The sequence below is a fragment of the Leptosomus discolor genome, chromosome 8 (genome assembly GCF_034619465.1).
Source record: "Leptosomus discolor isolate bLepDis1 chromosome 8, bLepDis1.hap2, whole genome shotgun sequence".
Classification (NCBI taxonomy): domain Eukaryota; kingdom Metazoa; phylum Chordata; class Aves; order Leptosomiformes; family Leptosomidae; genus Leptosomus; species Leptosomus discolor.
The window spans coordinates 10,001,641-10,015,580 of record NC_141398.1 but is presented as its reverse complement, the minus strand read 5'-3'; the positions used below and the strand labels follow the sequence as shown (position 1 = coordinate 10,015,580).

General features: G+C 40.6%; 1 protein-coding gene across 1 annotated transcript in view; it reads right to left on the bottom strand.

The window, feature by feature from the left end:
• The window catches only part of EPB41L4B (erythrocyte membrane protein band 4.1 like 4B), a 174,995-nt gene that overhangs the window by 98,592 nt on the left and 62,463 nt on the right, over positions 1–13,940 (bottom strand). The window contains 4 exon segments of the mRNA XM_086469142.1: positions 2,087–2,139; positions 2,912–2,956; positions 6,239–6,317; positions 8,529–8,571. Coding sequence (XP_086325268.1) covers positions 2,087–2,139; positions 2,912–2,956; positions 6,239–6,317; positions 8,529–8,571 — 220 coding nt within the window.

Below are 13,940 nucleotides of genomic sequence, written 5' to 3'. Positions count from 1 at the left end.
TTTTTCTGTAAATACATTGTTCGCTCTTTCACACAGAAGGAGAAAAAAAAGTTTGCACTATCCCATGAGGATCTCTTTATGATTAAAGCTGAATATTGGAGATCTGAGAAGAAGTTTTCCTTTTAAGTTTAATTAGTAGTTTCAAAAGTATACCTGGTTAAATACGAAAGCCACGCAAGAATAAAAACTTATTCTAACAGTGACGATTCAAGTTTGCTTACAGCCTTTCTGTGGACAATCCGTAAGCGAAGCACATGATTATGTATCTGCTTCACAAGTTACCCCATATTGCAAACTGATGTTACTTGCTACAGAAGTTCCTTCACGGGACTGGCAACAAACAAACAGTTTACATTTGAAAGGTGCTTCCCTCAAAATGCCAGACTTGGAGACTGTTGTTTGAAACTAAGAAAGAATTACTGTAATAGAAAAACTTCCTTGATAAAGTTCAAAGCTGTCCTGTGAAGAAAAAAGGCTTTTCTTTCAAAGGGCTTTGAATACCAATTCTGAAATAGTCATTTATAACTTTCTTCACTTTCAGGAAAGCCACACTAAGGAACAAGATTGGATTTTACAGAGGAAGTGTAACTTGCTGAGGAGGGAATAATCATCTGATATTTCTTTAAACTCTTCTGCTTAATTCAGTTTCCAATGTCAATAAAATGTAACAAATGTTAGACCAAAACATGCTAATTATAGCACGTGTCAGCAGAAATAATAAATTAGTTGCAATAAAGAAATAATTTTGGAGAACCTTATTGTGAGGATGTCAAAATAGCGGAAAACTGAAAAAAGACAGCAGAAAGGTATGGAAGTATGTTCCCACAGACAGTGTCAAGAAGTGTTAGTTTTGGTCCCTAGTCATAGACATTATAAGCACGATGGACGGCTACTGTATTACATTTACATAGTAATCACAGGAGTCAGTTACTACCCAAAATGCTGAAGCATCAACCTATTATTCTCTGCTTGGTTCTCCTTGCTAGGACCAGGGGTGAGGTTACCAGTGTTTTTATCCGTGAAAACGGAAGCAACAATTCTAATAGGGGCTCCAGATTTCCTCCGTCTCAAAGAGACAAATGGAGTTTATCTGCAGCAGTTCTTTGCACTCCTAACACTCAGAGCTGTGCCAGACTGGTGCAGAAAAATAACTCACTGCCTTAACATTATACACCTGTTGCTGTTTGGAACAGAATTCCCAGTTTTGACTGTCAAGTCCATCTAGAATCACTGAGTTCTCCACTGCTGTACTAAACTAAGAGCCTGCCTGAGCTCTCCATGTGCCACTGCCAACCACCAGCAGAACAGGAAGAGTATTTTTCATTTCGATTCATTTTGCTGCTGATATGCCTAGAACGGTCCAGCTCACTGCACTTACTTTTAGAAAAAAAATGAAGTTGATTTGAGCTTCATTACACAAGTTTCCTTCCCATCTGGATAACAAACTGCTGGAATATTTGTATTAACGTGTTGCAGCAATAAAAAAAACAAACAACTTTGTCCTTTGATAATCTAATGAAAGTTGGTGTCATAGGATTTTTTTTTTATCTTGTAACCCTGACACAGAAGTAATCCTAGTTCTTACCTTTCTATATAATTCTCTCCTCTCCAGTACCTGCCACCCAACCACCTCCTGCCACAGCCCACAGGGGCTCGCTCTCCCAAGGACTGGCCCGGCAGCAGGAAGCCCGTGTTCGAGGCTACACCCGCAGGGACCCGCCTGCCGCAGTGTGTGCTGAAGGGCCCGCTGGCTCTGCAGGCTGGAGTGGTAACGCTGTGCACACACCACAGCTTCTCCCTCAGTTGGAGATGATTTGGGGTCTTTCTTCCCTGGTCAGCCCCTGGTTTCCATGAGCCCTTTGTCTGTCCGTGCCTTTGAGGCTCCTTCCCCTTGGCTAACATAGTTCAGAAGTTATGAATGGAAGGAAGGCAGGGAAGGGATCTCCCTAAAATTCTTCTCCTCAGGTAAAGGAATGGCATGATTATATATGATCAGTGAGAAAGCATTAGTAACAAAGAGCAAAAAGAAACTACTAGGTGAGTTTTTTAACACTGCAAGACAAACCACTTTCGAAAGATTGCATACCTTGAAGACACAGAGCTGCTAGCTCAACAGCTGTTTCATACGGGCATTTCAGCCTTAAAAAGAAAGAAACCAAGCTATAAAAATCATGTCATTTTTCTCAGTGAATTCCTCCTGCAAATAAAGCTAAAAAGTAATCTGATACAAGAAACGGAAACATTAACTTCCACAAGCTATTAATGACACAAAACACCTATAATTAATTTTTACTTGCATATGATTATTTCCTGATTTGGTACATTCTAATTAGCACTAAACACGTGATACGCTCCACCCTAAAACAAGCTTGAACTAACAGAGACAACATTAAATAGACTAAGAAACCATTTTTGCTTCAAGATTTTATTTTAGAACATATGGTTTTGAAGTCTTTTGGTCTTGTAATTAAAAAAATAAAACAAAGCAGGTGTGTATTGGCCAGGGTGAGACTATAAACACACAAAATATTTTGACCTGTACAGAGAGTGCTGCAGTTCATCATCTTTTCCTCCTCTATCATATCTACTATACTGAAAAATATGGCAAGCCCAAGTTTTATTTTCAAGTCATAAAAATCAGGTAAATCTTTGCTCTCTTTATACATTTCCATCACCTGGTCAACATGTCAAAAGTCTTTAACCATTCTATTTGTCAATAACATAGTCATGATGGACACAAAGTGATATATCTCAGTATTCTAAAGGAAAAAAAATGCAAGCGGAACTGTAAATCACATTCATATTCTGTGAACTAATACCATAAAGAATTAAAAAGATCACACAGTGAAAGTAACATTTTAACTATTATAAATACTATAAATTACAGCTGCAAAAGCAAAGAGGTACTTACTTCCCTGAAAGAATGTCTTGACGGAGTTGTAACACGAACAGGTACCTGACAAATAAAAATTCAGAAAGTCAAAAGTATCTATTATGTCATCTTTCTAGCCCCAATGGCTGGAAAAATATCCCAATTCACTGAGTAGTCACAATATTTTCATTAACTTGCTCTTAGAAAAAAAAAAGGGCCTTTGGGATCACTCAGATACACCCTGCAACCTTCAAAGTTCCCACAGCTTTCACTAAAATAAAAGAGAACGTTCTTCACCCGCTGGCTGTGTTCAGGACATTGACCAAAGCCTTGCTGTTTAGGGATGTGCTGGATCTGAGCATACACCACAGCAACCTGCATGTTACTGACACTCAGGTGTTCTCCTGAACTGAGTCTGGCCCAATTCAAGCAGGAATTGAACTACAGGATCTAGACACAAAACACAGATAAAGGCATGAAAGACTTCAGGGCTACCTTCTTAAACACAAATATATACCATGGAAAAAGTCCAGACCGGGCATAAGGAAAAGCTCGGACTGAATTTTCACTTAAAATAGCAGAAAACTTCTTAAAAGAAGCCTGAATTCCATAAAGCTCACACATTCATTTAGGAGGCCAAGTCATGCTTCATGTTTCACTTGAGTCAGGGTTTGAGGCATGCAGAAGTGTCCCAGGACATGCAAGAGCTCTGTACGGGACAGGATGGCACAGGCAGGCTCTGCCCTGCTCTGGACACCGTGAGCCTTGCAACGATGAGTGACTCAAGGGAAGAACGCACGAAGCAGTACTAAGAGTCAAGCCAGTAAACGTGAACATGTAAACCTCTCCTATCTTTACAAAGGATGCTAGAGAGGCAAAGTGTTTTTCATCACAGAGGATGTGCTGTGAACGTGGTGAAGGATGAATAGCTGGAATCAGGTAAACAGAAATGAAAAGGAAGACTAAAATACTTCTGATGATACCCTAAAGCAGAATCAGATTTATTCACGTTAGCTGTGTCACATCTCTGATTCACGTACTTGGCTAATACCTGACTTGCCAATCAAAGCTGGGTATTTACATGCATAGATTAAGGGTGGACAAGTGTATTTCCTGCTGTTATTGTTTTCCCCTGATGATTCACAATCCCACGAACTCTTCTAAATTTGCGAGAAAAATCTGGGCAGTGCTTCTATCAGCGTCAGCCAGCCTGTGCAGCACTGCCGCTTTGCTCGGGTTGGTATGGCTTCCTCTTGCTCCTTTTCTGCACACAGACTGACAAGCATTGGCACCTCAACTGTTATATTCCAAATCAGCAAAATACCTTAGAAAATTCTCCACGCCACACAGGTACACACACGTTCATCTGTCGTTTTTCTAACTAAACTAACTAATCAGATCCCATAAAAGTGACAGAAGATGTCTTCCAAAATGCACTGGATTTCAACTATGTTTTTAAATTGGAAAAAGACAGAGTAGGTGAAGAGTTTCAACACTTCCCCATTACTGTGCTAATCATGAGAATGTGATGTTTACAGCTTCACTAGAAACTAGAAAACAGGTCTCCATAAGGAATTTTGAACACCCCCCCAACCAGACCAGTTCATTGTGACTGATAATGATAATTTTTCTTCCTTCTCTTACTCCCATTCCACTTCCACTGGGAATAATTCTGAGTATATAGTTCTTAGTCTTCACTTTTTACTCAACATGATACATGGAAAATGATCCAGACAGCATGAAGATTCTTAAAAAACCAGCAACATCCAAAATTACTTTCCCCAACAAAAAAGAAAAATGCAACTATTTGTTCACTGTAAAATCAATTTCCAGCTCACTTTCATTTTCCTTCCATAGTTGCACAGTGGTCTTCTGTCAAGCTCACAATTAAATGTGTTCCTAACATTGAAAATTTAGCTGACTAAAGTGTTTTGCTAATTAAAATAGTCTTCTGAAATGTCACCTTTCAGCAATAATTAGATCAGAAATCATTAGAGGTTAATATTTTCAGAGGAAACCTCTTACTCTATCACAGCAATGATCACATAGCTCAGAAACCCACATCTCCCAGTGACTAGGATCATATGCTCCACAGGATTAAGCAAGAAATCTTGTGGTAGACAGTAATAGAATAATTTGACCACAGGGGAAATGCAATACTTGTCAGACATGCACCCTGATGTATGAAGACTAACACCATTTTTCAGAAAAATATATCTTATTCCTACTAATTTATCTGCATTTTCTCATTAGAGATGCCCAAAAATCATCCAGGTTTTTGGATTGTCTAAGATCTTACACTCATTTACATAAATGGCAGCGAGTTCTATAGGTTAATTATATATTGTATAGGAATATGCCCTTTAATTGAATTAACACTGCTGTACTAAATTGATAATGGATATTAAAGCCTCCATGTCAGTATCATAAGGTAGCTCTTTGATCTTGTCTCAGGCAGTAAAAAAAAAAAAACATGGTCAACACCGGAGATAGGAAAGGAGACAGTAAACATATGCCTGCACGCCTAAGTTTAATGTAAACATCACATGAACATGAACTACAACAATCAACAGTCTTCTCACCAATGGTGAGAAAGAGAACAAAAGAAAGTTAAAATAACATTAAGATAGACGATCACTATAAAAAGAAGACACAAAGTTGGCAGATACAAAAGATCAGTAAACCCTTTTCCTCCAGCTGCTCCTTTCCTAGTTTTCAGAATATCCTCTAGATCACACTGGGGAGCTACGAACCCAGCAGGTAGAGTCCTCACAGCCCAGAAACCAGCCTGCTAGACTGAAACAAAAGACCTCCAGGTATTCTGAGGTGACGTTATAGAATGCAGTCTTTACAGCTTTTGCACGACAGAGAACTTGTGGGGAAATGGAAGAGATTTAATCAACCAACCGTTAACCAAGAACTCAAGCTGTCTATTCCCATAATTCTTTGGTCTTTGTACCATTATTAAATCACCCCCAAATCTCAGAGCAAGGGTGAAAGCAGCAGAGCTCTGGCATTTTAGCAGGACAGGATGGGAAATCCTCTCAGAGGTATGGCAGGGGTCGCTGGTGTAAAGGGCAGCCTTCTCCTAGCTGCAGCTCTCCTCACCCAACGCTGCCTTTCTTTGCTAACTTCAAAACACAGCATCTCCTACAGACGAAAACACTTGCAGGGGCCCATGAATGGCTTTTGGCAACAAATAAAAAAGACGATGTTTCTCTGACAGTAGGAAAACACCTAAAAGTCAGTCAAAATGACCACTCTTAGTAAGAAAGCTCAAATCACCTGCTTACAGTACCCCCCTGTACCTTAAATGTCTTATTTACCCCTCTGTCAGTCACCCAGTAAACCATGAGTAGTTCCTACCTTGTAAACTCCTCGTGAAGGTTGTTCGGTTCTGATGAATAGTACTTAATTCGAAAATGCAACGTGTACGGAGGTCCAACTGTACATGCAGAGATTTTACATGGGGAAAAAGAAGTTTACACTCGTCACGGTTCTGCTCAGCCGGAACAGCCACCACCCCATAATCCAACAAACTCAAAATTAAGCATGTTTTTCAAATTCTTCAAAGAAGGAAATATTTCATGTTTTTCAATTTAAAAATGCATGCAATTAAAAAATTAGATTATTACCATACTTTATGATACTTTAATAATTAGATTAAATCAAGTAATAGTCCATTTGGCAAACACATTTTTGTTCAAAGAGGTGTGCCCCGCAGCACGCTCTGCGTGACAGCATGTTTCAGGTAGACTGCCTGTTGCTGGGGGCCAGGGGAGATGGAAGGGAGAGGGTGATGCTTCTTCTTACCAGGCACAAACACAACCCCAAAAGAGCCCCCACCCAACAGATCAGCTTTCAATTGATACATGTGAGTGAGAAAAGGTAAGATAAGTAAGGTGAAAAGTATTGGAGAGGACTCTGGAAGGCACCCATGAACACAGAAAGCTAACGAATTCCACAAAGTGGAGTTGCAAGAATTGCTGTTTTCTAATGCCACAAGGTGAATGCCAGGTATGACTTCCTGCGTCACCTTGATAATAAAATGTTACCCAGCTACCATGAGATGGTGACCAATGCATCCTCATCTGCTTAAGCCTCATCTTCCAGAGCAACAGCCTTCTGGTGTATTAACTGCTGGAAAAATGCCTCTTTTTTCACACCTTTCTAAGGTCTTCTGTAACACCACATCAACACAGTATATATGTGCCTATTAATGATCCATTCTACTATGTGACGTGCAGCCAAAACTCTAATAATTAGAGCTCTGACGTCTCCAACGACAGCCCCTAGAAGACAGGTTATAGTACCCCAGGCTGACAGTGAGGCACCACTGGTAAGGTCTGCATCAGCGAGATAATGACTCTTACCTGCCCACTGCTGGGAAAACAAAAAAAGAGCAGTGAGCAACATCCGTCATTGAAGAGGAACTCTTCTCAAAGCACCTGCTGAATGCAAGGTAAAGGAAAGTATCCTGTTGTGAGACAGACCTTTATAACACTCATCAAATTGCCTCCCTCTTTGGCATTTCTCAGGGCAGGGCTTGGCCGATTTCTTTTTAAAACAGGCCCTTCACAGATTAAAACACAGACAAAACAGTGCAACTAAACTGGCTGAAGGTGTTACAGAATCGTTGATTTTCCGTATTTTAAAACAGATCAAGAAAAGGACAAAGCCATCATAGAAAGTGCACCTGTAAATCCCTTCGTCACTTAAGGTAAACCAGCCTGTGATGTGATGAAAAGGTGAGAGAATGCCAACCACCCAAACCTCACCCATAGCAGCTATCTTTACCGTCTATTCTAGCAGACTGACACCCACACACCGTAGAGTGAAAGCAAACTGTCCTAAAGGCCTTTGAAGACCTCCTCCACCATTTACAAAAAATCATCTAGATATGGATACTTATCAGAAAGGCAGGCAAAGCACCACTCAGGCAATCGAGACCCATCTCTGTGAGGTCCTGCAAGAGGGTCAACGATTTCCTTGCAAAATACTGTATTTTAATCTCACAGAAGTGATATAATCAGTTGGCCTACGACGGTTGCCAACTGCAGTATATTAACAAAGCATGTTAGTGCCGATGCTGTATTGTACACAAGACGGCAACCAGATTATTAGGGATCTAGGAGCAACCTGCCTGCCTTAGCCAATTTCCACAAAAAAACTCAGTGGCCAAACCCAACCCCTCCACCCAAAACTCCCTTTGACGAAACAGCAGGTATTTCTGTTAGTTTTATTTATAATGTACATAAAAAGGCTAACTGTTACACAATGAAATATTTTCCATTCACTCTTTGAAAAAAAAAAACCACCCAGGAATTTTGTTCTGGATCAGAAGCGGTGACAGGAACTGTGATCTGTGTCCAGGCAACCTGGTTTCACAGATCAGACTGAAATTACCTGGCAACCTACTCTGCCTCAGACAAACAGCACAATGTTTAATGAGGGCTACTGAAGGCTGGTCTACTGCTTGTAAGTGCTCTTGCATTTAGGTATGACATAGTCAGCCAATTAGCCATTAAATTAATTCTATTTCCTAAGAAATATTTATTCCATTAAAGGCCATATTTAAACATTCACAATCACGTTCAAACATTCCAAGTCCAAATTCTTAAGGAAGTAACAAAACAGGCAGAGACATGGTACTTACTTTTTATTTGCTTCTTAATGAACTTTGAATGGTCCAACCAGTGCTGAAAAAAGAAAATCCATGTTTAAAAGTAGTTCCATTTCAAGAGTTTGTTGACACAATAAACTAATTACAGTAAAATTTAATTGACAAAAAACTCATAAAAGGAAATACTGCCATGTTTATTTGCTGAACTTCCACACATTTGCAAAAGTGTTTATCGCACATTTACCAACTTACCTTCTTTCATGGGGGAAAGCTTGACATACAAATGTATCAGTTCTGCCAGGGAAATTTCACTCTTCCAAAGAGGAAACCACAAAGCAGTGCTGTGCAAGGAAAACACCCTTTCGTCCCCAGATTTAACCGTTGCCCAAGTGCCCCTGAGGACAGCAGGCCAAACCCCTGGGTTTTATTCTCCTTTCAACTCCCCTGTTTGATGAAGACCCTCCAGATCCTGTACTGTCCTGCCTTCCACTGCTCCAATAGCCAAGATTTTTCAAGATAAGGATGAAGACTTAAGCCCCACTAAAAGCATTTGGGAAACACTGATACATAGCCCCCTCCCGTTTTTACGCTAACGGCAAAAGATCTTGAATAGATGCAACTATGATGACAAAAAAGTGTGCTTCCCAGCAAAGTTTACGCACTCTCTTGTCAGTGCAAGCGCATCTACGGAAAAGTAGCAATAAATACTCTCTGGTGCAGATTTAGCTTAAATCTTTGTCTCTGTGCAAGCTGCAGTCTGATTTGGAGGAACTCCATGTAAATGCTCCTGTTGCACAAACTAATAAAACAGTATTTGGACTTCCTTGAAATAAATGGGTTTTTATCTTTATGTATGTATTTATGTTTAATAATAAACTAGGTACTATGCAACAAAAACTTAGCAGAAAAAAACCCTGTTCCTTCCTCCCTATTAAAGCATTCATGCTTTCAGAAAAAGTAGAATCTCGGAATGACTACTTATCATTTCACTAACAGTGTGCTGCCATGGCTAAATGATGTGAAAAATTATTTGTTGGACAGTAATGCTGGTATTTATTTACTAAGTATGTCCTAAGCCAAGGCACAAATTTATTTATCACAGGTATAGAAGGGTATAGATTGAAACTCTCGTAACTTACGACCCTTGAGGTAAATAAATCTCACCAAAAAAACAAAGAGAAAGAGAGAGAAAGAGAAATGGAACAATTATTCTGAAGGTGCTTTTATTTGCATGAGACTTGCTAGACTCCCTTAGGTGAGGCTGCAAGGAATCCATCCTTACAATCTGAGAAATCTCTATCAGAGCGGAAATAAAACATTACAGCAGCTCATACAAATACACTCCTTAGAGCTGCCAGTAACTTACTCTGTCTCTACTTTGCTCTCTTATGCAGAATTACACTAGAAATCACAGCAGTTCACAAATGGAAGAAATATCAACACTGAAACTTTGCTTTTTAACGGAAATTATACAAGTCTATTACTTCCACACCTCCAGGGCAGATAGACATTTTTGCAGCTGAGTATTTGAAGCATAAAAAATTTTTCTCCTCAATACTTATTTTGGCTAAAGACAAACCACTCACAAAGACAAATACACCGATTCAACTGAAAGAAAAGTTTAGCTTTTGCTAACGTCTATACTAAAGGCAAAAATCCTCCAGTAATTTTCATCTGTGTCTCATGTTATTACAATGTTCAAAATAAGCACCGCACAACCGAACTACAATAAATCCCAATGAAATAACAGCTGATAGTCCCAATCTTGGAACGTGGTGTTCTAGATACATTAAAATTCAAATAACAGCAAGTTTCAAACTGACTGTAAATACTTCAAAGAAGGTTTAAAAATAACTAAGATGACTGTAGGAACTACTGCAGCAGACCATTAAATGAGACTATAGCCTAGACAGGAAACTATCACCCGCTTTCCACACCCAAGTAGCCAGAGGCAGACTGCTCCAGGAGATAAAACACAGCAAGCATTAAACTCATCTCTCTTCAGAAGCAAGGATGAGCTGATGTTTTACCCCCGTCCCACATTGCACACCATGGCTGTGCATGACGTGGCCACCTGCAAAATGAAAATATGGAAGTAGGACATGGACTGGCAGTATTATTGGCCCAGAGTTCCCAGGCCTGGCAATTTTCATGAAGATCTGTGAACAAACACTAATTTAAAAGTCTGATATTTTGTTCAACTTCTGTGAAAATCAGGCTGAATTTCAACACTACTTTGACTCGGATAAAGTTGGAGGGCTTCTTCACATTGGAAATCATACCACATGTCCCTCTGAGCTCAAAAAACTTCACAGCACTCTAGCTAAAGCCAAAAATAGGTTTGGCCTTGGATACATACTATTTGCTGACTCAAGAACAGGAAAGTGAAAGCGATGAATTCTGAAGTCTCACTATGAAGCCGAATAAAACCAGAGGGAACTTTTGCTCTCTCAGCACCTATGACAGTAGCTCTGCCCACCTTTAGCCAGAGCACAACCGTACCAGGATCCAAACTCACCAAAGAAACTTAACTACACATCTGACGGCATAGGACTGAGGCTGACCACACTCATTTCAACTATACAATGCCACGTTCCCCACATCCAGTCTGGACTCATAATTATCAGTGCAAAACAAGGAGGAAAGTGATGAATCGTTTGGGGACTGTGTTACAATAGGAAGACAGCATCTAAGCTACTTTGCCCACAGTAAAGGGAAAAAAACCCTCAAACCTGGTCAAACTGCAGGCAATCAAAATTCTGTGATAAGAAGAGAAGAAATAGTTCATCTGGAAGGGACCTACAATGATCATCTAGTCCAACAGCCTGAGCGCTTCACGTTATCAGGGGCGTTGTCCAAAAGCCTCTTAAACACTGACAGGCTTTGGGCATCGACCACCTCTCTAGGAAGCCTGTTCCAGTGTCAATTATTCCTGTCTGCTTGCTGTCCGATTTCCTAGGTACCTCTTGGCAAAGAAATGCTTCCTAATGTCCCGTCTAAACCCTCCCCTGATGCAGATTTGAACCATTCCCACACATCCTGTCACTGGATCCCAGGGAGAAGAGCTCAGCACCTCCCTCTCCGCTTCCCCTCCTCAGGAAGCTGTAGAAAGCAATGAGGTTGCTCCTTGAATTCTGTGAGGTAAGCTGGAAGTTCAAATGCTGGATTAACTTTGATTTATTTCTGTTTAATCCCAGTATAATTTCTTTGCTTTGCCAAATAAATAATGTTTCCTATGGTACTAACTGACATGAAAACCATAGTCACTGGTTGGGATTCATGTGTTCAAATCACACACTAACCAATTCCACATGAAAGAAACACCATTTTAAAAAAAGATTTATTAAAATACTGGAAGCACATATTTATCTCAGCAAACTCTCCTGTTCATCATTCACTTTATCTAACCAAAGAGGAAATATTAAGTACCTCAGCACTTCATAAATGGTAGCAACCAGTATTTTCTCAAAATAGTCTCACAGCAAGAGAAAGATGTATTTGTGTCAAGATACAGCAGATAAACTACAGCTACTGGAGCAGTCTACATAAGGACCACAGTGACTGCCAAATGAAGACTGAAAGGGGGAGTACCACAGGTTGACACAAACCCACTACACACCTGAGCTTTGTAAATTCCAGCGCCTCTCTACTTGCTTCCTAAAAGAATGAAAAAATCCTTGTCTTGATCTATACAGCCCTCAAAGGTGACCTGAAAAGGAAAAAAATTGTGTTTGACCTTTTTTGGTTGGCTTGCTTTGCTAGTTTCAAATGCACGAAGAACATCTTGAATAGACTGTTTCACGTTATGCTTATTTACGTATTTAATTATCAGTAAGAGAAAGCTCATTCTTACTGGAAGTTTTATTTGCTTTCTGAAAAATACTGCTTAAATGCTTTCTCAAGCCTTACCTGGACGTACAGGAGGGAGAACCATGCTAAATGCTCAGGTTCAGAAAAGAAGGTGTGCTAAATAAAAGCTGGCACCTTTAAAACCAGAAGTCAATTATTCCTTCAACTGTCTTCTCGCTGCCCGATTTCCTAGGTACCTGAATCCTACCAAGCCGTCTGCCATTAGCCACATGGCTGTCTAAACCAGAGAAGATAAAAACATACATAACACACAGGAGGAAGGAATCACCAAAACCAAGTCAATAAAAACCCTACCCACCAAACCGCAGTTTGGGGACTTCTCTATCTGTATAAAGTAACAGAGGAGGAAAAAGCTCTTTCCTCTTTTCTTCTGAAGGTCACCTTTTAAACAGTATTATAGTAGTAACAGAAACCATATGAAAATTTGGGTCATGTAGAAACTCAGGGACTACACAAGCATATAGTTAGAAACGGTTTAAGCTCCCAAGAGCTTAAAATGATGACAAGATTGCTCTTTACACTCATAAAAGTTTCTTTGATCCATCCTACAAGGTTATGTTCCTCCTGAAAACGTAGATGCAGAGAAAAACTACTTTTAGATAAATTGCTCAGATACAACTCAAGATTAATGAGCACCAGGGGTGATACTGGTTGGTATTTTCAATACAAAGCAGGGTGATGGGACACAATGCACCTCCATAGGGTTACTAATGACTCCAAACTGCAGAGAGAGGGAGAGAGAGCTGGGACACAGAAAGGCATTTCTAAAACGGCTGGAGAAACTATTTAAATAAGGATTTTGCAAGATCAACACAGACAATTACAGCACTCCCAAATTACAGGGTGAGTCCAGGGGAGAGGGGAGGAAAGCACTTGGCTTCCAATGGGCTGCTGCGCCAGGGTGACAGGAGGAGACTCCCAGGGGGCCACTGAGGTCCTTGGGGCCTGGAGGTGGGAGTTTTTCGGTCTGAGGACAAGAAGCCTACCCAAGGGGTGACTGAAGATGAAGACAGACCCTCCATGGCGGTGCACAACAAACAGCAACAGATAAGGTAAGTTAGATAGAGGCAGCTTTTGCTTTGTTGTGGTGGCTAGACCTTAGCTGGCCACCAGGTGCCCACCAAAGCTGCTCTATCACTCCCCCATCTCAGCTGGGCAGGGGAGAGAAAATGTAACGAAAGGCTCACGGGTCAACCTAAGGACAGGGAGACCACTCAGCAGTTACCATCACAGGCAAAACAGACTCAACTTAGTGAAACTAATTTAACTTATTACCGATCAAACTGGAGCAGGATCATGAGAAATCAAATCAAATCTTAAAACACCTTCCCCCCACCCCTCCCTTCTTCCTGGGCTCAACATCATTCCCAAATTCTCTAACTCCTCCCCCTGACCAGCCCTAAGCAGTGCAGGGGGACAGGGAATGGGGGTTGTGGTCAGTTCATCATGTATTGTCTCTGACGCTCCTTCCTCCTCTCACTCTTCCCCTGCTCCATCGTTGGGTCCCTCCCATGGGAGACAGTCCTCCATAAGCTTCTCCAACCCAGTCCTTCCCACAGGCTGCAGTTCTTCACA